The 22922-nt window shown below is 32.2% G+C and overlaps 2 protein-coding genes across 3 annotated transcripts; one reads left to right on the forward strand and one right to left on the reverse strand.

The window, feature by feature from the left end:
* Nucleotides 1-2037: 2037 nt before the first annotated feature.
* On the forward strand, nucleotides 2038-9908 carry Pngl (N-glycanase Pngl). The gene is made up of 7 exons (XM_074139607.1): nucleotides 2038-2477; nucleotides 3169-3351; nucleotides 3722-3963; nucleotides 5141-5339; nucleotides 6022-6193; nucleotides 7114-7275; nucleotides 7599-9908. Exons 1-7 carry the CDS (start codon nucleotides 2139-2141, stop codon nucleotides 7778-7780), a joined length of 1479 nt encoding a protein of 492 aa, XP_073995708.1. The 5' UTR covers nucleotides 2038-2138; the 3' UTR covers nucleotides 7781-9908.
* Nucleotides 9909-11113: 1205 nt separating this feature from the next.
* Nucleotides 11114-20195, reverse strand: LOC141460012 (uncharacterized). Of its 2 annotated transcripts, none has more exons than XM_074139610.1 (5): nucleotides 19984-20195; nucleotides 17835-17988; nucleotides 17127-17242; nucleotides 16912-16961; nucleotides 11114-14209 (listed from the first exon to the last, which is right to left on the reverse strand). In XM_074139610.1, the coding sequence occupies exons 1-4, from the start codon at nucleotides 20036-20038 to the stop codon at nucleotides 16951-16953; spliced, it is 336 nt and encodes a 111-aa protein (XP_073995711.1). In that variant the 5' UTR covers nucleotides 20039-20195; the 3' UTR covers nucleotides 11114-14209; nucleotides 16912-16950. The 2 variants fall into 2 exon arrangements, with proteins under 2 accessions (XP_073995711.1, XP_073995709.1); XM_074139608.1 differs by having other exon boundaries at nucleotides 11114-15800.
* Nucleotides 20196-22922: the final 2727 nt, after the last annotated feature.

The raw sequence follows: 22922 nt of genomic DNA on the forward strand, positions 1-22922 counted from the left end.
CTTTTTTTCATTATTAATTTGTCTAGGGCTGTAGAAAAAGGGCAGTCGCCCCCAACCTTCAATATTCGATAGAAATTAATTAGAGGATTATGTTTTTTATAAATTTTCTCAAATTTATTCGTGCCGCCTTAAAAAATTTGGCGATTACTTTAATGTAATTACAGTTAATCAGCCTGAAACCACTAGTTCGCACTCAGAAAACCTCTAAACACTGTTTCTGTTATGTCCTCAAAATAGAAAATCTGTACATAAATCTCAAAACAGTCGAAGTGCAAAAAAAAAATTGTCTGCAATATTATTAAAATAGGCAAGAGAGAGTAAAAACGACTTATTCAAACATGTATATCCGGTCCCACAAACATACAACCTCTTTACAGCTGTATGACAAAGTAAAAATAGCATTGAATGAAAGAAAACTGTTGTGGATGACATTCAAGACAAAAATACTAAGCATGGCGCCGCTCTGGATTGCCGTATTGCTTCGTAGAACATTGGTGTCTCAATCATAGGCCCTTTAATGACTAAAAAAATTGGGGAAAAATAGCATTACTTTGGATTAGAGTGATGAGTAGGTTGGTTGATTTGCTCTTGTGACTATCATTACTTGTTATCAACATTAGCCCACTCCCAACAGTCTTTTGACGTCATTACCCACAACCCACAAGCAACACATATTTCACACAAATTGGCTATGGATCCCTGGGGGCCCTCTTTGACTTATGGCCTATTACAACTTGAATTTCCTGCGCTAAATTTAACGTTTGAGTTTTATTTAAGATAGACTAGTTTTGTTTAACAGTAGCAGCATCTGCGTTTCAGTACATGTGAACAACTGAAAAAAGTCTTCTTTTTTTTTATTTACATTTATTTATAAACAAAAACGCGAACGCCAATATAGTTGAATGAATGCTCAAAAAAATAATAAAGTAATATAAATAAATTAGTCGTACAACCCAGCATAACAGAGATAACTTAAAGATTATAAATTCGGATGTCTTATTCTTACCGCAATAATTACAATTCTGACGAATTTGCTACTAAAATTGTACATTGAAGTCTACAAAAGTGTTCGTGAATTCCTTAAGAGAATGAAATAAAAAAATTAAGAATAGTTAAGTAATATTCTTCAAATTCAAAATTAGAGCAATATGCTTTTATTGTTGGTAGTTGATCTGTAATATGTACATAGTATGTGGTAGACCTTGTAGGTACGTTTAATACAACCTAAGAGTATGTAATCTTATTCTTGCACAGTTTTGATGTGGCCTTTAGAGGCATGTTTAAATGTGTAGTTTTTTGAATTTTATGTAAGTGCTGAAGAGGCACATATTAGACACGTGTTTAAGGTCAAAGTCTCCCTCAAAAAGTTACAATTCCCTTAATAATTATTCATTTGGTAAAGCTGTTCATATGTATTCTGTTATGGATTTAGATTACGGAGATGCGTAAGATAGCAATTCTCTGTAATACTGCACAGGCTGTACATCGTCTTATGTACGGAGCAAAAGATGCATAAGGCTGCAGATCTTTTTAAAATTACTTATGAGTTAGATCTCTTCACAGAAGTACTGACGAGGTCTTTGTAAAAATGCCTAAGACTACAGCTCCAAGTATGTAGGGAATAGATTAGAACATAGTTCTGTCGCGGCATTTAATTTGGGCTTCCGTTTCCCTGATACATTCCCTGAAAAATCTCGCAAAAATCAATTTTTCGGGCACATTGATTGGCCTCTTTATGTATAAATAGCCCACAGGCACTGATGAAAATCACGAAATGAAAAACAAATCGGTGGAGTTTCACTTTCAGTTAATCATCTTTATCCGTAATCTTAGTTTGAGAAGTAACGATTGTATCTGAAGAATCCTGTACTATTCATATTGTGAGAGGAAAACGTGAATTTCTTATTTTGGAGTTTTATCATGAAAAAAAGTGAAAGGGCGCATTAGAAACTACACGGTACGGTCGATTTATGGTCACTGATACAAATTCATTATCGATACACGAATAATCGATGGTTCTTCACTTAGCTCACACTCCTCACTACTGTATGTTAGGAAAGGTTCTAGTTTGCTGTCAAATTGACACATTCAGTAAGGAGTGTAATTTTTCTACTTTTTGCAAGCTTTGATATTTAAAAATGACGGATTTAAATAGATTAGTTGATATGGTTTTAACTTACGAAGACAGAAATTTACAAATGAAAGCTCTATCGGCTGTACCAATTAGTGATATTACAGATAGAGCTTCCCAACGACTTAGGGATGAACAGAAAGTAGCTAGAGAATTGAAGAAGAATCTGGAAGAAGCAGAGTTATATGAAAAGTATTTTCTCCATGAATTAATTGATTGGTTTAGGAAAGATTATTTTTCATGGGTTGATGTGAGAATATGTAAGGATTGTGGTATAGATATGACACTAGTTAGGGATTTCTTGATAGAGAGTTCATCTAAGCCATCTTATCCTTACAAAATTGAAGTAAGTGATCCGTTTTGTAATTAAAGTCTTTAAAAAAGTTATTTTCAGTAAGTGCTAAATATTTTTCATCTAAAGTATTTATTGTGCCAGACTTTAAAAGCCCAATTTAGCATTACTTACTTTTATCGAACATCCATACATCCAAAAACTGAATTGTTGACTACGCGAATGCCCATACTGAGGGCACAACTTTAATTATCAGACAAATATTTTTTTTAGAACAGAAACTAGAGTATTTATTTTAGTTATGAATTCAAAGGTAACTCAAGAGTTTAAAGTTTTAATTTCTATTCTTTTCTATACTTTCCACTACCGCTAGGCTCATTTGTTGGGCTATTATTAATGTTTCTGACTGCAAGGTTTGTAATTTTTCTTATTCTCAGTGTTTGTTACCTCAGAAATTGGATATCTTTTGATTCTGGATCTAGACAGCTCTGTCTGGACCTCCTTGAGAGAAAACTGTCTCCAGTTTGAGTCTCCCCCTTTAGAGCAATACCCACGATTGGGTATAATGTCTTTAATTTTTTACTTATTTTCTTTTACATCAGTCAAAATTGAGCTTTGAGCAGTCTAGAAAAACATCTTTAAACACTTATATATACATACGTACATAAGCTAATAATTCAAAATCGGCCATTAGTTTTCTTTTGTATTTTCAAATTAATGTTCATTCAATTTTTGCTTTTAATAGATATACGAATGCCCGATGTGCGGACTATTTTCTGATTTTCCAAGATACCATGATGCAAACATGTTATTGAGCACAAAGGAAGGAAGATGTTCTGAATGGGTGCAGGTTTTTACTCTAATTGTGATAGCTTTAGGCTGGAGAGCTCGTTACATATACGATTTCACAGATCACGAATGGACAGAGGTAATTTTTTTTTTAATTTAAAAAAAAACCTGTTACTCATGTTACTGAATGTAGGGGCAAAAAAAATCTCATGTTGAATGTTAATTTTGATTGAAGTCTAATTTGGTCTGACTCCTTCCTCCTCTGCCGGAGTATCATTAACTTTAATCAACGCCTTCAGCTTATTGTGCCTCTGCTTATATGCAAGGAACTTTTATGTGTGTTACAATTACAGATTAACCAGGATTTAATACAAAGTAGGCTTCGTTCTGTACAATAATCCTCTTATCTTTGAGTTTGAGCTAAACTTCAATGATGATCTCACTCACTTGATATTTACATATTCAAATTAGACGAACTTTTTTCGCAATACATTTTTATATGGTTTTAGGTATGGTCTTCAGTTACTAATCGTTGGATTCATTGCGATCCTTGCGAAGGTCTAGTCGATTGCCCTTTAGTTTATGAAGTTGGCTGGGGAAAAGAATTAACGTTTATCTTGGCAATAGCTTGTGACGATTTACAAGATGTTACATGGAGATATTCATGTAATCATAAATCATTGTCAACTCGCAGACTTCCACATTTGGAGAAGAAATATTTAAGCCAAATACTACAGATCAGAAAAAGACTGTTAGTAAATAATCAATTTTAGTTTTTTTATAAGTGAGGTAGTTAAATTACTTTTAATTCCAGTTCATTGGATGGTGTGAACAAAAGTCATAACCTGAGCATGAGCATTATATATGGCAGTTACTTTAAAAATGGCGTCAATAAAAACTATTCAGTCAGCGACAAAATTCTAATTTAATGCCCCCGTGAGATTTTATCTAGCCCTTCTTCTAGCCCAGTTTCATTTTATTCATTCCCGGAGGTGGTTGCTTATTTGAGATTCAATAGCATTTTCTGCTTGAACTATTTGTTGACTGTCTGCTATCTTCCAGAAATGTTAACATTTTTGTTTCATTTTCTAGCCGCCTTTCTTTTCTTTAAAGCAGCCCATCCAGCTAAAAATGTAAGATTATATTGAAGGTACAATTAACACAGAACATTGCATGATATGTAATATTAATGACCTGGAATCTTTGCTACGCCTATGTATGTTAGATTCCCTTTACTAATCCACCAGAAAGGAGTATATTTTAAATAATCATACCATAAAAAATTCAATAGCTCAACTGTCCGCGACAGTGGACAGTGTTGTCTCTAACTAACGAACTCTTTCCGGAGGCTGGCAGTGCACTGAAAAAAGCTGCGGGCGCCAATAACTTCAGATGTTAATGTACCTTAAAAAAAAATTGTCCAACTAAATAATGATTCTTTGTAACAACAAATATCAGTAAACTGAAACAATCGTACATCTTGTGTTATCTGTCCTAAAAGAAGAAGTTGGCATAAAATTTAAATGTTATTGTAGAATAACCCAGGAATGCTTTTTGCTTTAAAGATAACATCCATATTCATTAGTTTTTAAATAATTTTATAAATTATTATTTAATTAGTAGTCTAATTCCTCTGAATTAGAATAAGGTTTAAAACAAAATTTATTTATTTATATTAAATTGCCAAACATTTCGGCATGGATGTAAGGTTATATTCTGATGACCATTACATTCTTGTTTTTATTTCATTCTTAATAATTGAAGTAAATCTCCAAATAATTGAGCACATAAAAAGTGTTTATTTTTTATTATTATTATTGAGTATATGGATTTTTATACCTGTAACTTTTTTATAAACAATAGTCCTCCCTCTGGTAGCATGCATATATTTAAAGCCCAATAAATTTCGAATTATTTTTGCATTGTAGGCTTGATAATAAATCGATAGCTCGACGTAAATACATATTGAAGGGTGTGATAACCGAGTTAGCAGAACTTATGTTAGAGCCGAAACCCAGTGGCAGCTATATTGGTCGTATTTCTGGTTCTTACAGCTGGAAGGAGGCTAGATCTGAACTGGGATGCCAAGAGCATAAAGGTTACATTTGGTCGCCATTGAAAAGTGAAGTAAGTCCGTATAAATTGTATTGTCCGTATTACATTTTCATTGCTGGCAGAAGAAAGTGTGTTGCTTTTGGGCATATTTTATATTTGGGGTTTTCTTCAGAAATACTTAGGTTTCAGAGATCTGTTAAGTCCAAAAAAGGGTTAACATATCTCAGAAAGGAAAAAGGATAGAAAGTAGAAGTTTTATATTTGCTACCATGGCAATGTTTATTATGTAATAAATTCAAAGTTACATTTGTGAATGAAATTTATTTTTCGTTATTTCATTAATGAATTCGATATCAAAATTTTGTTTTTTTGGTCTGGGTGTCCCGAGGCTCCTGGGTAGTCTACGTCTAAGACAAGTTAAATGACTTGTTAAGTTTTCCACAACAAAGCACTCAGGTGAGGTAACTGTAGTCTTCTTTTGTATGGATCTTTGCAGATCCAGAATCGCATACACGCATGCGCTTGGTTATTGATAGCTTGAATCAAGAAAAGAAGGAAAAAGCACTGAACTCTAAAGTAAAGGTGATGGGCTTATGTGGCAAAGTACTGCCGTTTCGATAAAGTTCAGGAGCCTCTCTCCACCACACTGAGACTGGTTAAAGAGACAGGATTGAATAGACATGCATGAAAATGTCATGTTTTCAAGCAGTGTGTAATCAATACAAATTTCTGTAATCTTGGTTAACTATTTCAGGTAGAGAAAAAAGAATTAAGTATACGATACTGTACGGCTAAAGATATTTATGTGAGAGATGAACGTGGTAAAGAAGGAATCTACTTTGGATGGCACAATTACACATATAGCTATCGTAATATTTTTAGAAAAGAGGAAACCGACTGGAAAATGACTTATCTTGCAAAGAAAGGTGAGGTCCAAAATGGTTTATACCAAAATGATGATAATTAAACTAGCATAGCTTATCCACTTCCTAGGATATTGATAAATAAGCGCTAAGTACACCCAACTTCAAGTCGTCTAGTCTCATGTCAAGATCCTTGTTGTCCTGGCAGTGAGCACCGTCCGGTCGTAATACATTCTGTAGTTTCCTTATTTCAGCCCAGGTTTAGGTTATTTTGTAGTAAGACCCACTTCCGTTAAAGCCATCTGGTGTGCATAAAAATAATCTGACTGTGCGAATACTATTCGTACAAGCTTATTATTATATGAAACTACTTTCTTGTTTTTGACGGCACAGACAATTCCTATCTTCCTGCATTACAGGATTGATGCATCCTTGCAGTTGAGTTCGGCGGGTTGTCAGCAATCTAAAATGCTGATTAAGAAACCCGGTGGTAGGGCTGATTATAAGATGAAATATGTTATTCACGGACATTTTTCGTACGCCTCGTTGGATTTTTTGACTGGACATTGTGGTTTTAACTCTTTGACTCTTACAAATTTGTCTTTATTCCAGTGCTATAAACAAAACAAAAAAAAGAGTAAGTTTTTTTATGAGTAAATGATTATATAAAGAGAAAGGGAGTGATGAACATTTAAATTAAGCCATTGTGAAGTTCATTGTACTTATGTTATCCTTGGCAGTTGCTTAGGTTATTGACATACCTTTTTATATTTGCGTATTAAAAATGTACTCAGGCACATGAATAAAAATGGACTTACTTATACCAGGCGCGACCACTTAAGTAGAGTTTGTGAATAGTGGTAAAATCTAAAGTGATTCAGTTCATTTTCACAATTTAGCCCAAAACTCCATTTATGCAATAATAGAAGTTACATTTATAGATAAAAATAAAATTTAATTGGCATAAAAAAAATTTGTTTCAGATGAGAATAAGACTGGAGTTGTGATATGGAAATTCGATTTGTCTGAGAGTAATGTAGTGATCAAAACAATTAAAATTAAATGCAATTGTTTCGTTTTACATTTGGGCAATGTTAGCTGGGAACTTGAATGTGAAGGATATCCTACAGTTAGAGCAGAAAACGGTGAGTTAATAGTGAGTTAATGGCGGTTAGACATTTTCAGGTAAAAACATAGAAGAGGGTTAAAACTTTATTTATTAAAAAGGGCAGGCAGGCCCTAATCTAGGACCCTTTCGTGCGAATATTGTAACAATTGTAATTGAGAAAGTAAAGTTTCACCCTGATTTTTAGATCCTGTGAATTTTATTTCTTTGTGACCCGTAGCTTCAACTGTTAAAAGTCATGACCGGCGAGCCCACTGTGTTTTCTTTGTTTCTGTATACAAATTAACCTCTCTTTCTAAACGTAAACATGTATAGTTAACTAACCATTACGTTTTATTTCAGTTGATTTCTTCGAAACTTCAAAATTGGAGAATAGTAGCTGTTTCACACTGACAGCAACTCTTGGTGAAAATCTAAAATCAAACTGGCAACACAGTCAACTATTCAGACAGCCGATGGACATCAAGTTTAACTTTCCGTTTATAGTAACTGTTACAATGAAATCTCCGTTAAGGTTTAATTAGATGCTCTCCACAAATTTTTCCCCAATTTTAATTCATTGGTTGAAGTATTTATTGATTACATTTATTGCAGTCTCTCCGTAGATTCTGTAGAAGCCGTTACTTAATTGACCCAGCTACTTCAAGTTTCCCTCCAAATATATACAATTCTTACAAGTTACTAGGGGTTTTACATTAGAAGGAAACCATCATTTTGTTTAATTTGTTATTATTATTATTTTGTTAACACAAAAAATGTTGAAAAGTTTTTTTTTTTCAATGAATGCTAAAGAATGTCTTTTGAGTGAATCTATTGTTGTTCTACCCACGTTTGGATGCCAATGAATCCAAGATGATGTTTGTAAATTTCGTCTGTAAGCATATTACAAAAACTGTATCACTAACTGGTATTAACAGAGAGACATCTTCAATTTTTAAACAAAATTATATTAGATTTGTCTCTAATCACCCTCATTGCTCAGTTGTCTTTATTACTCTGATCTTATCCATGACACTCTTATACATTGTGGAGTTTTCTGGCTAGTTCAACTCACATATAAAGAGTATTACCTACTCTCTTATCGATATGAAAAGAATACACTATCAATAACTTCTACAAATATAGTAAAGAAACTTAAATACACTTCATTTTCTGAGACGAATTTTCTTTTATTAGATTCGTTTAATTTTCTTTAATTTTTTAAATCTTTAAAAAAAATAAAATTTCATTTATTACACAAATCTGTTTCTTTGAAAAGTATTCACTTGCTTCAAGTAATAGCATTTTTTGTCGCTTTTTAAAATATTATATTTTAAGGGCAGATTGACCCTCATAATTGGATTTGAAAAATAAATTTTCTGCAAAAAAATGTATATTATCATCACTGGCATAGATTTTAGTTATCTCCAAATGAAAATGTTGCTTCCTATACACTATTTGATTAGCCCAGATGTTATTTGTCAGGCCAGCTGCGCACAACCCGTGCCCCGTCGTTATGTTCAGTGATGTCCAATACTGTAAAACATAGCAATGCTTATTTTAATCAGAAGTGTTAAAATTTCGTATGTACACGACTTAATGGACAGTTTCATGTGGGTTGCGATAGTTAAGGAGAGGGGTTTGGTTGTAAACCTATGCAAAAGGAGATCCTAGTTTACTAACAAGCATTTTCAATTAAATATGTGAAATGTTACATTAAACAACTCTACCATGCTGTGTTGTGACAATGTGAGTTTTATTCGTTGTGTTTTACGTTTATTTAAATTAAAAAACGGCCTATTTGTTCAGGTGGACTTCTCTTCCAACTGATTAGGTTGGTGGATGAAAGTCAACAAACTACTGTGATTTTGTTTTTATTTATCATTTATTAAAATCCGAGACGAATCGTTTTTTATACACTGCAATACATCTTAGCTTCCCGGTCCGCGTTTTAAACCTGCTATCAGTGGCATTAATTTATTTGTTTTTATTTTATTTATGTTTCATTTATTTTTGTAGCTATTATAGGTCACTTCACTTTTAAGACATTATGCAGATTGCCTTTATTATAAGTAATTATAGTATTTATCTAATCATTTAATGAAAAATGTATTTAAGAAAAGACTAAGTCCGCGACCCCTCATCAAAACTTTTAATACACATGCCAATGCTGCTCCCTAGACATTAAAAGGTCATAGCACAGACAAATAAGTTTCGATGATTTTGCCCACATTGTCCAAAGATATTAAGATTACGTCGTATATTAACCAAATTTTAATATTGCTGCTCCTATGTCGGATAATTTTTACAATGTTATAAGATATACTAGGCCCGTCTGATTCTCAATCCAAATCTTGATGGAGAATAAAGTTTTTCTAACTTCCTGAGAAGATTGTACTTGGAGGCATTAAAATAACTTTTATTTTTTTAAATCTCTTTTTACAACTTCATAAACGAAATGTTAAATATGTGTAAATATGTTATTTTGTCTATTTGTCGCATCACGTTCATGTATGCATGTGTACATCAAGGTAAAAATTATTTTTAACGGTTTAAATTGTAAACAGTCCAATATTTGATAATTATTTGCAACTAATATCAATGAATCGATCTCTTCCTTATTCCATTATATTTTTGTGATGTTCGATGTTCAATAAATTTTATTTTTGTTGATGTCTTTTGTTATATATCATATAATTAGTTTTTAGTTTTTTAAACCAGAATATTTTCATACACAGATCTGCAATTTTGCCTCCGAGAGACCTTGAATCTTGGTGACGAAGTATTTGAAGCATTCCCTATCTCCTAAAGTGATTTTATGAATTGCTTCATCAATCCCAATTTTCGTATTAGAAAGTACTTTCACTTGTTTATTAACTAACTGCTTGCTACTGCTACAATTATCTCACGGGTTCTCACTACATAGTTGTTCCCCCAAGGCAGGTTATTAGATCAGATTTTATTTTATTAGATTATATTAGATATTTTTTTTTGTTTTGCAAAGTAAATTGTTCACAGGCCTCACATGTACTTTTAAATACACACACAAATGCATGAAGAATTTTGGAGGGAAGTTGTAACATCATTTTAATTCGCAATATAACAATTATTTAATAGATTTCCCATCTACTGTTCTCAAACCCTCTGGGATCAAGAAGTTATTGTCATAATTAATAAGTATTAAGAGGCGCTAATAATCTGAGCAGTCGATGAACAAGGTCTGAAGAAGGCTCGATTGCAGCCGAAAAGTTACTAATTATACGCAGAAAAACTAAGAAACGATTGAGAATATGAATTTTTTTTTTTTTCTAACTTAGGAAGTATTCAACCCAAGGTAACGAATTTTAAAACAGACAACAACAATTTTAAAGAAATTCTGGCATTTTCTTTAGATGCGAACCGCAAAAATGAATGTCTTAAGACACGACTTGGTATAAATGATGTATGATAAATGATTATACTTGAGTAATCTTCCAGGAGAAGGTCAACACATGCTGTCACAAACCAACCAACCTTTTTGTAACAAAAATAGAAAGAAATTCGGCCTGAGCCACTTCGTTCAGCGATTTATATCTAATTGACTGTGAGAGCAAGGAAAACTCGCGCTAAAGACGTTTACTAGGATCAGCAAACGACTAAGATGAACAGCGTGTTCACTTCAAATAGCATAGGATAAGATACTATAGCCTCAACTGAAACATGCCAGGTGAATTTATTGTTAATCATGGTGAGAGAATGCATTATTAAATCTTCTACAGTGCTTGTCACCTTCTTCAATTGACTCTAAAATATTAAAAATCTGCAGCTAAGAACCTTCTAGGTAGTGCATTTTTTTCACGTAGGGTGTCGAAATAAAGTAATATAGGAAACTCGAAAACTTAAACCTTACTTGATCACTTTATTTTATGTTTAAGGCGAACAACATTTTTTTTTTAATTTTGTGGAAAAGCACAAAATTTGTATAAAATTACAATATTAAGAACGAATATTTAAAAAACATTAGAAAAAAATATACATTCGGTGATTTTATTTACAGAATTTGAATCAATCTTCAACTACAACTTTTTTTCAAGAGTATAAAAATACACTACAAAATGAAATCTGAATTTTTCTAGAGCATTTAAACTAAGCTAAAATTGGTTAATTTAACTTTGCTACAATAAATGCAGTTAATTATATTCGTGCAAAACACCCCGACGATGTCCAAAGTTACAGTGATTTGTAATTTTGGCGGCATTTTTTTAGTTTGTGAAATTTAGTTTATTTGCAACTTGTTTTGTATCTAATTGAGAATTGGAAATCTTGAAATGCCAATATTTAATTCTAAATACTCACTGGTTAAAAAAAAGAAAATCGAAACACCTTGGCCATTTGAGATTAACTTTGTCTATATTTTTTATCCGTCTGAGATATAGGATCATTACTTAAACAAACGAAACATTTTTTTTTGTTCCTACTTCAGAGAATAAATAAAGAAATGAGAAAAGTTTTTTCAAACTCAAATTCATTTCCTGTGGAAAACTTGAAGCATGAACTGTACATTTATCTATTGCTTACGTTCCCTGAAAAAAAATAAATAAATAATAAAAATTACTGTCACCGAAATTTCTTATTCCTTACAATGACTGTCTGGCAAAGCGGAGGTGTTGTTGGAAGAAGTTATCGATACATTTTGCAAACTTCACATAGCAATCAAGAGATGCTGGTACATGAGTTGGCAATTTAGTGGGGAGACAGGGAATAAACGGCAGAATGCCTTGGAATTAGGTTCAGAGACCGTTAAACACCATTTTTAGGTACTGGCGACTTCGAGAACGCTTTTAAACTGTAGTAAATCTGGACACACTTCAAGAGTCTTAGTGTTCAGGTAATTAGTGGAACAAGAGAATAAAATAAAATTAAAGTTGCGTTTGTGCTCAAGGAGCTCTGCCAGTAGTATTGTACCTTCCAATCAATATCCAACACGACTTGAGTTTGCTGATTTGGAGAGAACAGTAAAGAAGTTAGATGAGTTCGAATCCTCTCTTCATCTATCAGACGGGAAGGGTATGGAGGCCAAGAGAGAGATTAGCCTTTTTTCCCCTGTCTCTTACCAAGGCAAGGTAACGGCAATACCTCAAATAGATAGGGTATTCCGTTGTTTTACTGCATCCGAGTTCACATTTTGTTTCTTTATTGTCTTTTTCAATAATTCTATGCTCACTGATGTTTTGAAAGTATAACTGAATGAAGTGGCGTGATGTTACTATAGCTAAATTATATGTTATTTATAACCTTTCTCACCTAAAGATAATTGTGCATTTTAATGGAAAAGTTTTACACCAAGTTTCATAATTATTACACCAAAAAACCTAAAATTCAGATTTCATTAATGTGTTTAGTATTATTCATTTTAGTAATATATATATTCTGGTATTTAATAATAACACATATAAAAAAAACTGGTAATTTACATCAAACTATACAATTTAATAATCACAAGAAGTATCTCATTTATAATAGAGAAAAAGACAAAACAAAATCACAGTAAAACAAATTACACTGTAAAAACATATTTGAATTACTAAACAAATCTAATTCCAGATCTTAATTGGCACAAACAAAAAGGCATCAAATTGATTTTATAAACTTATAGATTATTTTCTAGATGTGCTTAGGCACCTTAAAAGGCAGGTTAAATCTGTAAATGCAATAATATTAGCAATTTATAAAAAAGGGGACAACAGGATGGGAAATTTGTTTTTTGAAATATAAGAAAACTCTTTTTTTTTCTTTTAATAAAATGAGAACCATCGTCATGTGTAAAAACACTAGAGAGAATCGAAGGACATTGAGATATTTGTCTCAAAATCATAAGAGCTCACTTCTTGTATTTTCCGCGGAGCTGGTAAACATCAGAGATCTTTTCTTTATATAGTCTGCCTTGTTTTATTCAATGATCAGTTATGGGTGTTTGCTTAACTACTAGGATGTTCATAATATATTTGAATATAACGCAGTCGGAATATACGTCAGACTACTAACTACTGGCCCAAATTGAGTCAGAACAAGCCACGAATTGACTGCTTTTATGCCTGGCAAAATTCAGTCACAGTGGTCTTGGAGAACAAACCATTTCAATTTTCAAGCAGAGTGAACACGAACAAACCAAAATGAAGCAGATCCACAGAAAAGATTTCTGATTCATGTATGGTTGTTTCAATTTTGCTGTAGAAAAGTAAAAGAAAAAACAAAACCAAAATAAGTCAATTGGTGTAAAGGACAAAAGATATGAAACCTACGCGGTTTCAATCTAGAAAGAAAGGAGAATTTTGATTAGTTTAGGAATTGTCAAGTGTCTTTCCAACAATGATAGAATTTGTACAAAAATATTTTAACGCTGAATTATTGATTCAGTCTGAAAACATAGCGATATTATTTTTTTACACATTTTATAAATATAAAAAAAGTTTGCACATTTTGTGGAAATATTTACAAACTATCATGAATTTCCTCTGTTTTTTAATTTTATTGCTGGTAAGGAAGAAAATACATATTGTCTTCTGTGATTGTTAGCTGCGAGGAAAATACGATAAAAGTATTTACCAAGACCCATAAAATGAAACATTCCGTTGAAAATAGTAAATTTATGTGAAAAAAAATTGATTGAAATGAAAAAATGTACTAGCTAGTTGTAACTTAATCTAACCATTAAAAAGAGAAAATAGCAAAACAAACATAGTACTCCTTACGTGAAGTAACAACTAGCTCTGAGCAGTAGTAAGTTTAAGACTTATAAACATATACATTAAGGATTGATTTCACAGAATTTTAAAGGTCTTTTATCTTCCAAGTAGCTTTAAATGTCCAATTAATCCAAAAGATTCAGGGCACAGTGTTAGAAGAAATAAATAAACTGCACTTTTCCACATATATCATTCGCGTATTAGTCAAAGCTAGACATCGAGCGACGAATCTGTCCAGTAATGAATTGTCTGAAAAAAAGGTAAATGAAATCGTTCAAGAGTACCGTAATATCTAATTAGGCTAAGGATAATTAGCTATAGGATTAGATGGTGAAATACAATACAAAGCACCCTACAGCCAGTAGGTTTAGGTTAGAAACTAAAGGGATTGAATTGGTTATTTGAAACGGGAACGAGTCTTAGAATAGTAACAGTCCAAAGGTATTCCACCAACACATTCGGGGCCAATGAACAGGATAGAAGCGCTTAATTTGGTCAACCTAAACCACTTCCTCTTTTTAAGCTTCATTTACTGTGGAGCACGGTTAAAGAATAGCTCCACGGTATTATCTGCTAGTCGCGTGGGGCGACCTAAAAGAAGCGAACAAAGCAATCTTACCAACAAAAAAAAAAAACACTCCAGACCTTTCGAGACCTATTCTAATTTATCAATTATCATCTGCTTCATTTCCCGAAATATCTCGTATAAGAACCCAGAGTTGCAAGATCATTGATGAAATTTAGCAATAATTTTAAAACGACAAAAGAATTTTAGTGCAGCCTGACTAATCAGAGGGGATATGAAGTAGTTAAATAAGCAGAGAAGTATAAACCTCGGTTGTTCTGGAAGGCCCCGTAAAGACTTAAATAATCTATTTATTTATTTTATGGACAAAGATACAGCCAGGGAGCAATTACTAGCCAAGTTACAGACATTGTGCTTTTGAACCAAAAAAAGAAATTATGACCAGGAAACCTCACTCCTTTCATCTTCTTGCGGATTGCAACTGCAAGTTGGAGATCTCACTTTATTTTTCAACAATTTATACTGAAGTGATCTGAGATTTGTTTCGGGGGTTTAAAAAACCGGCTCATCTACGGCCTAGGTGCGCTTCTCTTCTTCCTTAGGGATGCTCCAATTTTGGATTAAATTACAGTAGATGATAAAGACCTCTAGCCTTGAAGACACTTGTCTTTAATTCACTAGCAAGAGCACAACAAAGTAATCACACTCCTGTAGGACTTAGTGTTCGAAGGACCCATTCTCTACTTAGAGATACAACATGCAGTCGCTACTTGCAATTAACGACAATTTCAATGGATACAATTGTTTAACCTTGTTGTATTAAGCATTTCTTCATTGGCTTAGCAACCCCGTGAATTTTATAAAATAACTTTTTACTGTATTTGTGAATTTATTTAGGAAAAACTGAAAATATCTCCTTCTAAATTATTTTTTCTCGTAAATAATAATAATAACAATTATTATTATTGCAAAATGTTAGCAGCAAGTCGTCAGATGTGCATCTGAGCGGTGTTCAAAATAGGTAACAATTCCTAATAACTTTTGATTAGGCCAAGTATCAAAAATATGAACAGTTTTGCATATTCAAATTATACTTAGGTTTTGCTAAATTTAGAATCTCTTATCTTTCTTACATACAAGACTGATCATTTAACTTACATTTAAAAACTAATCAAAATCTTATAAACTTTAAAAACGTAAATAACTAAGATAGTAAATAATTGACATCAATGTAGATGAACTAAAATTAATAAATGATACTGACAATACCAATCAATAAAATAGTAATTGAAATAAAAATTAGCGGTTTTTACTCTGAAAAAGAAAAAAAAATATATTTTTTTACAATTAATAAATCAATAATTTACGTTGTTACACAATAAAAAAAAAAAATTAAAAAAGCATGAAAAATCCATAAGATTTTCTCTTACTATACACTATGACTCGGACAAATATAACAAACATTACAACTCGTACAATTTTCTCATTTAAAACTAAATTTTACAAACTTTTATCTTATAATTTCCCAAAGAAGTAATCTAGACGTCCATACGGTCGGTATCCCAAACTAATACGATAAAATTGGTTACATTGGTAATCCTAACCACACACTATACACGTAATGCTGAGACATTTGGTGTGTGTAACACTTGGGTTTAGTGTACCCATAGCAAACATACGAGTACCTACATACTAAAACTGTGGAGTAGATATCTGCTTAAGAGTTAAGAGTGACTTAGAAAAACATTGGTTTATTTATTCTCTTCCCAAAGGTGAATGAATAAGATACTCAAAGTTGAGTGACAGGTAGAGGAGGTCACGGAATGACAGATCTAACTTGATGCTCTTACCGAGAGTTTTTCCCAGGAACCCCTGCAACTGTCTTGAAATTAACATTTCTACAATGGCCGAACATTTTATGAAGAACAGTAGAGCACTGAGGAGCCAAATGGCTCCAAAGTTTTCAAATTTTGACGAGCCTTAAATTGAATAAAAAAAATTATTGGTAAGGGGTCTTTTATTTTTTACGTATTACTAGTGGAACACAAAAGCATTACCTACTTAGTAGTTATGATCCGGAAGGAGAAGTTTCCAATGTATGAGCTAAACCTCTGCCCCGTCAGAACTACCCAAAAAGACAATGTCTCACAAAACCTTGCATGGTTACGATGTTATCCTGCGAAAGAACCAAAAAAAAAACACCACACCACTATCTGTACTTCTTTTTTTTATGGAAATTTTAGGAGATCTTTCCTTATTTATAACAACAGTAAGAGATAGTCGTATGAGAGTTTCAAACCATAATCTTTTTTTAGTTTATTTCTTTAAGAAATAGCCACCATGAATGAAAGCCAATGAATAGTAATAGTAATAAACTAGTATCTTTTTCTTAGATTGTATAGTAATATAAAATTTCAAGACCTACCTGAAATAAATGCGTAATGAAGGCATCATAAGTTCGTGATTAGATAAAAACTGCAAAATAATAAAAATAGTTTAAATTAAGCAAAAAAAAAATTATACTAACCATTGTTTTAAAATCTATTAAAACCAGACAATGGACCATAGATAATAATTCCCTAACAGCATTTAATAAATATGGCATTAGAAGAAATAATAAGAAACTTTTATTAGCTTTACCTCTTCCATTTCTTCTTTTATATATACAACAAAATGGACAGCAGAAACAACAGATGCAACTGATGATGAAAGAGACTACAAGCAAAATGGCAGCTATTGGCAGAATGATGAGTGATCTGTAAACAAATACTCGTAAGAAAAGTAATGAGTGTTCTCGTCGGTAGGTGATTGTTTGGGAAATAATTATATTGAAACAAGACAATATGAGAGATTGTCTTATCTTTTTTTTTCAAATTGTGTTTACTTCTTGTTTGAATCAGTTCAATTTTTAACGCATTGTCTGAAAACATTCTTAGCACAAATCTAACAAGAGCAGTGCCCTCATATGAAGTTTGAGCTTTCAGGAGACCTTCATCGTTTTTTGTCTACACTTCATATATTGATTTAGGGGTTGTAAGCATAAGCATGGCTTGACCTGTAAGTGGTAGGACTCCAGTTTGAGATCCGCTTGTAACTACTAAATTATTATTTGTCAGAAAAATGTTAACACTCAAAATATGTGTTTTTAGCCCCATTTACTTTAAAAACATCGTAGAACGCATATTTCTGGTAAAACCCTTGTAACGATTTGTTCTGGTAAAATATTAACAACTAAACCCCAACACAATTCGCCTTGCATGCTGCTAGAAGTTAGCATTTATTTAAGGTATTTATAATAATATTTGTTATTTATAAAAATATAAATACGTAATAATTAATTAAACTAACCCAGTAAGAAGGAAATTTGCCAGGTCACAACAATAGAAACTACCTTCTGAATCTGGACAGCAATATTTCTTGTCAGCTGAATCAATTAGCCGAGGACACTCGTTAACAACCTTTTCAATGAAGTTATTGCTTTGGCCGAAACTGCAATCCATGGCTAGATAACATAAATTGAAATTAGGTGAATAATTTTCTGAGAGTTACACTTGGTTAGTGGCTATAAATCCAAGAAACTACGGCAATCTGGAAAATCCATTGCATCGCTGGTAGAAATCACTGTTCTTAGTAATATGTAATTCTATTAAATGTACAAATGACTGGTTACATTGCTCAGCACAAGCAACGTTATCGTTAAAGTCAAAAGTACAGTTTAAATTACATATTAATAACTACGGTTTAAGCCTAAATAGTTCATCTTTAGCCATACAAATCATCACAGTGCCATGCCTTAATAATGTCACATTAATGACAAGGGTTTCACACAAAATGTATCAGTACGTTCAGTGGGGAAATTATGCATTTCAAGCACTTAATGAAGGCTATTACTTTTAATGCATAGTAATATCTGAGAAACATATTTAAAATATCTTTTATTAAGTATAACACCTCTTTCTCAAAAATTAAAATTTGTTCATCTATGCTTCTTAAACTTACGGGCATTATTGTACCTGGGTGCAACAATAGTGCGTTTTTTAGCATACAAATCCAAAATTATTTGTTTCCTCATCTAATATTCTCGCTCCTGAAAAATTATTTTCTCTAATTTGAACCAATCTGAGAGGCAACGAATTACTTTCCTTCATATTGGGCAGCTACTGAATGAAGGTATTTATTTCATGTGGAAAGCATCTCAGCTTCTAGATTTCATGCCCGTTGTTCGCAGTTTTGTGATTAAGCTGAATATGCCTAATTTATGCGAAAGTTACCTAGGGCAGGAAATTGCTGCTACTGTTGCCGATTAAATAGGAGATACCTTATCTGGACTCTACAACTCGATTAGGCTTACTTTCCAGCACATTCACCAAAGAGGTAACATTAAAGCCTTTTTTAAGGAGTTAAGCAAAATGGCACGCATTTCTAAATTAAACAAGCTATTTTGAAATATAATTTTTTTTTCATAACATTACAATACAAGCACAAAATGAAAGTAAAATGCATAAAGTGTGGGGCAAAGTATGTTGTTAATTACGAGAAAAACAAGCACAGAATTTTGTTACACCCTCGTACGTAAGTAGAAGCTAATCGAGGTGTGTATAGTATTCGTTGAGTTATTCTACAACTTTTCCAATATTTATTATATCACATTTCATTTTCAGCTAGAATTCTCCATATGGGGAAGTGAACTAACTGGCTACTGAAGTTACGCCATTCTTTGAATTTTGGATGTTGGGTAAGAAAGTCAACTTTATAATGGGGTGTTCATCTGCGCATATAATTAGGTTGCGATGATGGTACTTAATTCTTTTGAATGTTTTAGGAGACTAGAAAAAATATCATTAGGATAGAAATGTATCATCCCTCGGGTTATGTAGCTGTTGTTTTTCTTTGGGATAGCTATGAAGCCCACAAGAGCTTCGGGTAAATTAGGGATTGTCCCTATTCAGGTGAATTTATGATATTTAATTTAAGAAGATGATTCTGTTGTTTCTCCAGATGATGATGAATTTCAAGTGATTCTAATACAATGGGTAACCTTTAAAGATAGATGTCACTGAAATCTAGTTTTCTGGTATTTTTTTTTTTACAAAGAGCAATGTTCTATTCGTTTGCTATGTGCTAAGGGAGCTAGCGTTATCTCAAACAGACAGGATATGCAGACGTAAGCATTAAATTATGGTTTTGAGTAAAGCCTTATTACGCAATAAGCAAAATAAATAATTTAAAGTGGTTATACTTCAAAAAATATTTCGAAAAAAAATTATTCACAAATTGAAATTTTAAAAAAATCAACAAGTTGTTTCAGCAAAAGGAATCTTTAAGCTACCACCGATCACACTCTGCACTTAGTGACTCGGTTTTTTGTTTTCTTGAGACAAATAATTTAAAAGCGTCAAAAATAAGGATTACAAGGGCGTTACATTCGGCGATACTTAATCCTTAAAATACTTTTAAATATCATAATAAAATGCAAATTTAAATGCTCATAACATACCATAAGTAAATGCCACAATTTGCAGTAATATTAGGATTTGCTTCATTTTCATCATTTTTCTAACACCGATTTTGTTTTAATTGTAATAATTTGCAACAAAAAAATTAGCAAGGTCAAAATGCTTGTTCAACTCAGGCACTTAGACACTTTCACTGCACAAGGACATGCAATGAGAACAAGAGGGGTTAGGCTGGAGTTAGCGAAGTCGGCAATGTGGGGATATACTGGATGGAGATGTTAGTGTGATGATTCATACATCACAGTGTTGTAAGCAAATAAATATTTGGAAACTTTATGTATTATTATAATTTTTTTTTATTTTACAATAATAAATTTATATATTTATTAATATTAACCAAACATTGGCCTTAGATTTTGTCTTTCTAGGAGCTTACTGCTCACTGCCTAGTGATGGACAGTGTTGTATGTAACGTGTGAATACTGTCTGGAGGCTGGCGTTGCACTGAGAAAAGCATTGGTCGCCAATAACGTTAGATGTTGACGATACAAGAAATGTTAAACTTCTTAAACCAAAGTTCCTTAAAAGAGAGGACTTATTATAATGTTAGATTTTTCAACAAAATTAGTTGCAGTTTTGAACCATTAGTTCGAAAATTATGCTAACTAGGCTCAGACTTCTTTAACAGTAATGAAAAAATAAAATAAACAGCCTTACATTCAACACGTTTTTGCCAACGTGTAATTAGCTTGTTCGACCCAATAGTTGAGATTCGATTGACTGTTGAAAGCGCACAAGTTACAAATGTAGACGAGCAATTATAAAATTCGGACAATTTAAAAATCCACTGTAAACTATACTCCCTCGTTGGCAGAGGAAATCAATTTACAAACAGAATTTCATATTAATAATTTCTGGCTGAGGGACGGTTTTGTGTTAAATGGAGTTGCAATTATTTTCGAATCGGTCAGAGCATTAATAGTGTCCTATCGTTTTCTATTCTTGGCATTCCCTTTAAAATAATGTATCTCTGTTCACAATTCTGTAATCACTAGCGTTTTTTTTTCCGGCACAATATTTTTACCTTTTTTTTTGTAAAGGTCATGACGGATTTATCAATAATCGCCAAATAACTTTTCATTTTTTTTTGTTGCTCTTTCTATAAATTGTAATAATAATTCATTTAATAATTGAAGCTGAAGCATAATTTTGTTATTATTTTAGATCGATTATTATTCCTTCAGTTATTAACTTGGAAGGGATTCAGCTGTAAGCCTTTCAGCAGGAATGAAAAAAACATGAGAGTGGGAGCACCTGGTAACATATGATATTCTTATTGCACCTCTTTCACTGAAGGAAAGAGCTTTTAGTAGCAATAATGATTACGTGCCATTCTGAATTCAAATTAAGGCAGTGGAAGTGCTTCACATTTAAACATAGAATATGGACTAAATCAGCAAATCCTTTCCTATTTTGTACTTTCAAATCCGCCTGTGTACCAATTTGATGTGAACACTCACATTACTTTCTCTTACTATTATTCCTAAGTTTATAACACAAATGTGCTTCCAACTCCGAACATTTAATGATGATTTGTACCTGTTTTTTTCCTGGTTGGTTAATATCGTCTCCAATCTCACATTTTCCCATCCTTCAACAATAGCAATTCATCGTCGGTTGGAGGCGTCAACTAGACTAAGTCTCCCAATAACATCCCATCGTATTGTATGAGGCTTATGTCGGGTGTAGTTTCCCGAGCCAAATTTATTGTGGTTATTCCAATTTATTGCGAGTATTTTGTGAACCTCTCCAGTTATATGAGCCATTACTATGCCTTTTACAAATGGAGAAAAGCAAATAAACTAAAGTGCGCCTCTTCAATAACTGACGAGGTAGTTCAGTTCAGTACGGAAACAATCCTAAAAAAATAAATTTGATAATAAAAGAACTAAATTAACATAATATAGTAGAGAAAATGAAATAGAATCAAGTCTCACCTGACACTCCTCAAAAAATTAATTTTCTCTGGAAGATAAAAGTTAATAACTACATATATGTGTGTTGACTTGCAGCATCAAATACTAATACTTATTTTGCAACGCTTGTTTGAATTAAAATTCTCTTCCATCTTTGCTGATTCTCATTTGATGTCAAATATCCGTTTTGCAAACCCTAGTGGGGTAATCAGAACTATTCTTTAACATAAATTCTTCATCCAACATTTACACGAAATAAACAGATCTCCTTTAAGAACTGTTTTATAAAATGAAACAGTTATTATCTTTCTGTCCACGTTGTAAAACTCAAACGATATGAGCCGTACAGAATATAAATAAAATATTGTATATTAATTGTTGTCTGATAAGGAAACACTTTATAATGATTGAGTAACATCAATTAACCTTGATTTACGATATAAAAATGTTGACATTGTAGAAATTATATAGGTTATTATTGGTTGTGTTAAAATTTTATTTTCTCCCACCATTTTAGAAAATAATAAAAATTGAGGAGAACATGACTTCCTTCTTTGTTAATTTCATTTTCTTAACATTAGATTTTTTCTAAATTTTATTATCTTACCATTGTAACCACGTAAAGTTACACTTTTATAGTTTTTTTTTTTTCTTGTCACCAGTGTACCCAGTAGCGACAATGTTCTCGCGATTTAAAACCCGGCCTCCTTTATTGCTAAACAATTTTATATCACATATTTACATAAAATAAATAAATGCTTATAATGATTTAATTAATATAAAGTTCATATTGCTGAGCGAAAGTATTGCAATCTTGTCAAATTTATTTTGAACGCTTGTTTGAGCCAATCGACTTCAGAAAAGTAAATTTCCCATGCAAAAATATATTTTTGAATTTAATTAATTGCTAAATCTTAGTCAAACTTCTAGGAATATTAGATTTGAAGAGTCAGTTATTTCTTTATTTACGCAGTTAATGTTTAATCTATGTCTAATTTTGGTAT

The sequence above is a fragment of the Rhodnius prolixus genome, unplaced genomic scaffold (assembly GCF_049639745.1).
Source record: "Rhodnius prolixus isolate KJV_2025 unplaced genomic scaffold, Rpr scaffold_47, whole genome shotgun sequence".
Classification (NCBI taxonomy): Eukaryota; Metazoa; Arthropoda; class Insecta; order Hemiptera; family Reduviidae; genus Rhodnius; species Rhodnius prolixus.

Bases quoted from the DNA above. Each gene is read 5' to 3' on its own strand.
- Pngl (XM_074139607.1), top strand. From the start codon at position 2,139: ATGACGGATTTAAATAGATTAGTTGATATGGTTTTAACTTACGAAGAC. The intron at 3,964-5,140 runs GTTAGTAAATAA...TTTGCATTGTAG, and splicing joins CTACAGATCAGAAAAAGACT to GCTTGATAATAAATCGATAG. The intron at 7,276-7,598 runs GTGAGTTAATAG...GTTTTATTTCAG, and splicing joins TACAGTTAGAGCAGAAAACG to TTGATTTCTTCGAAACTTCA.
- LOC141460012 (XM_074139610.1), bottom strand. From the start codon at position 20,038: ATGATGAAAATGAAGCAAATCCTAATATTACTGCAAATTGTGGCATTT. The intron at 17,989-19,983 runs GTATGTTATGAG...TATGTTATCTAG, and splicing joins AATTGTGGCATTTACTTATG to CCATGGATTGCAGTTTCGGC. The intron at 17,243-17,834 runs GTTAGTTTAATT...ATTTGTTTACAG, and splicing joins GCAAATTTCCTTCTTACTGG to ATCACTCATCATTCTGCCAA.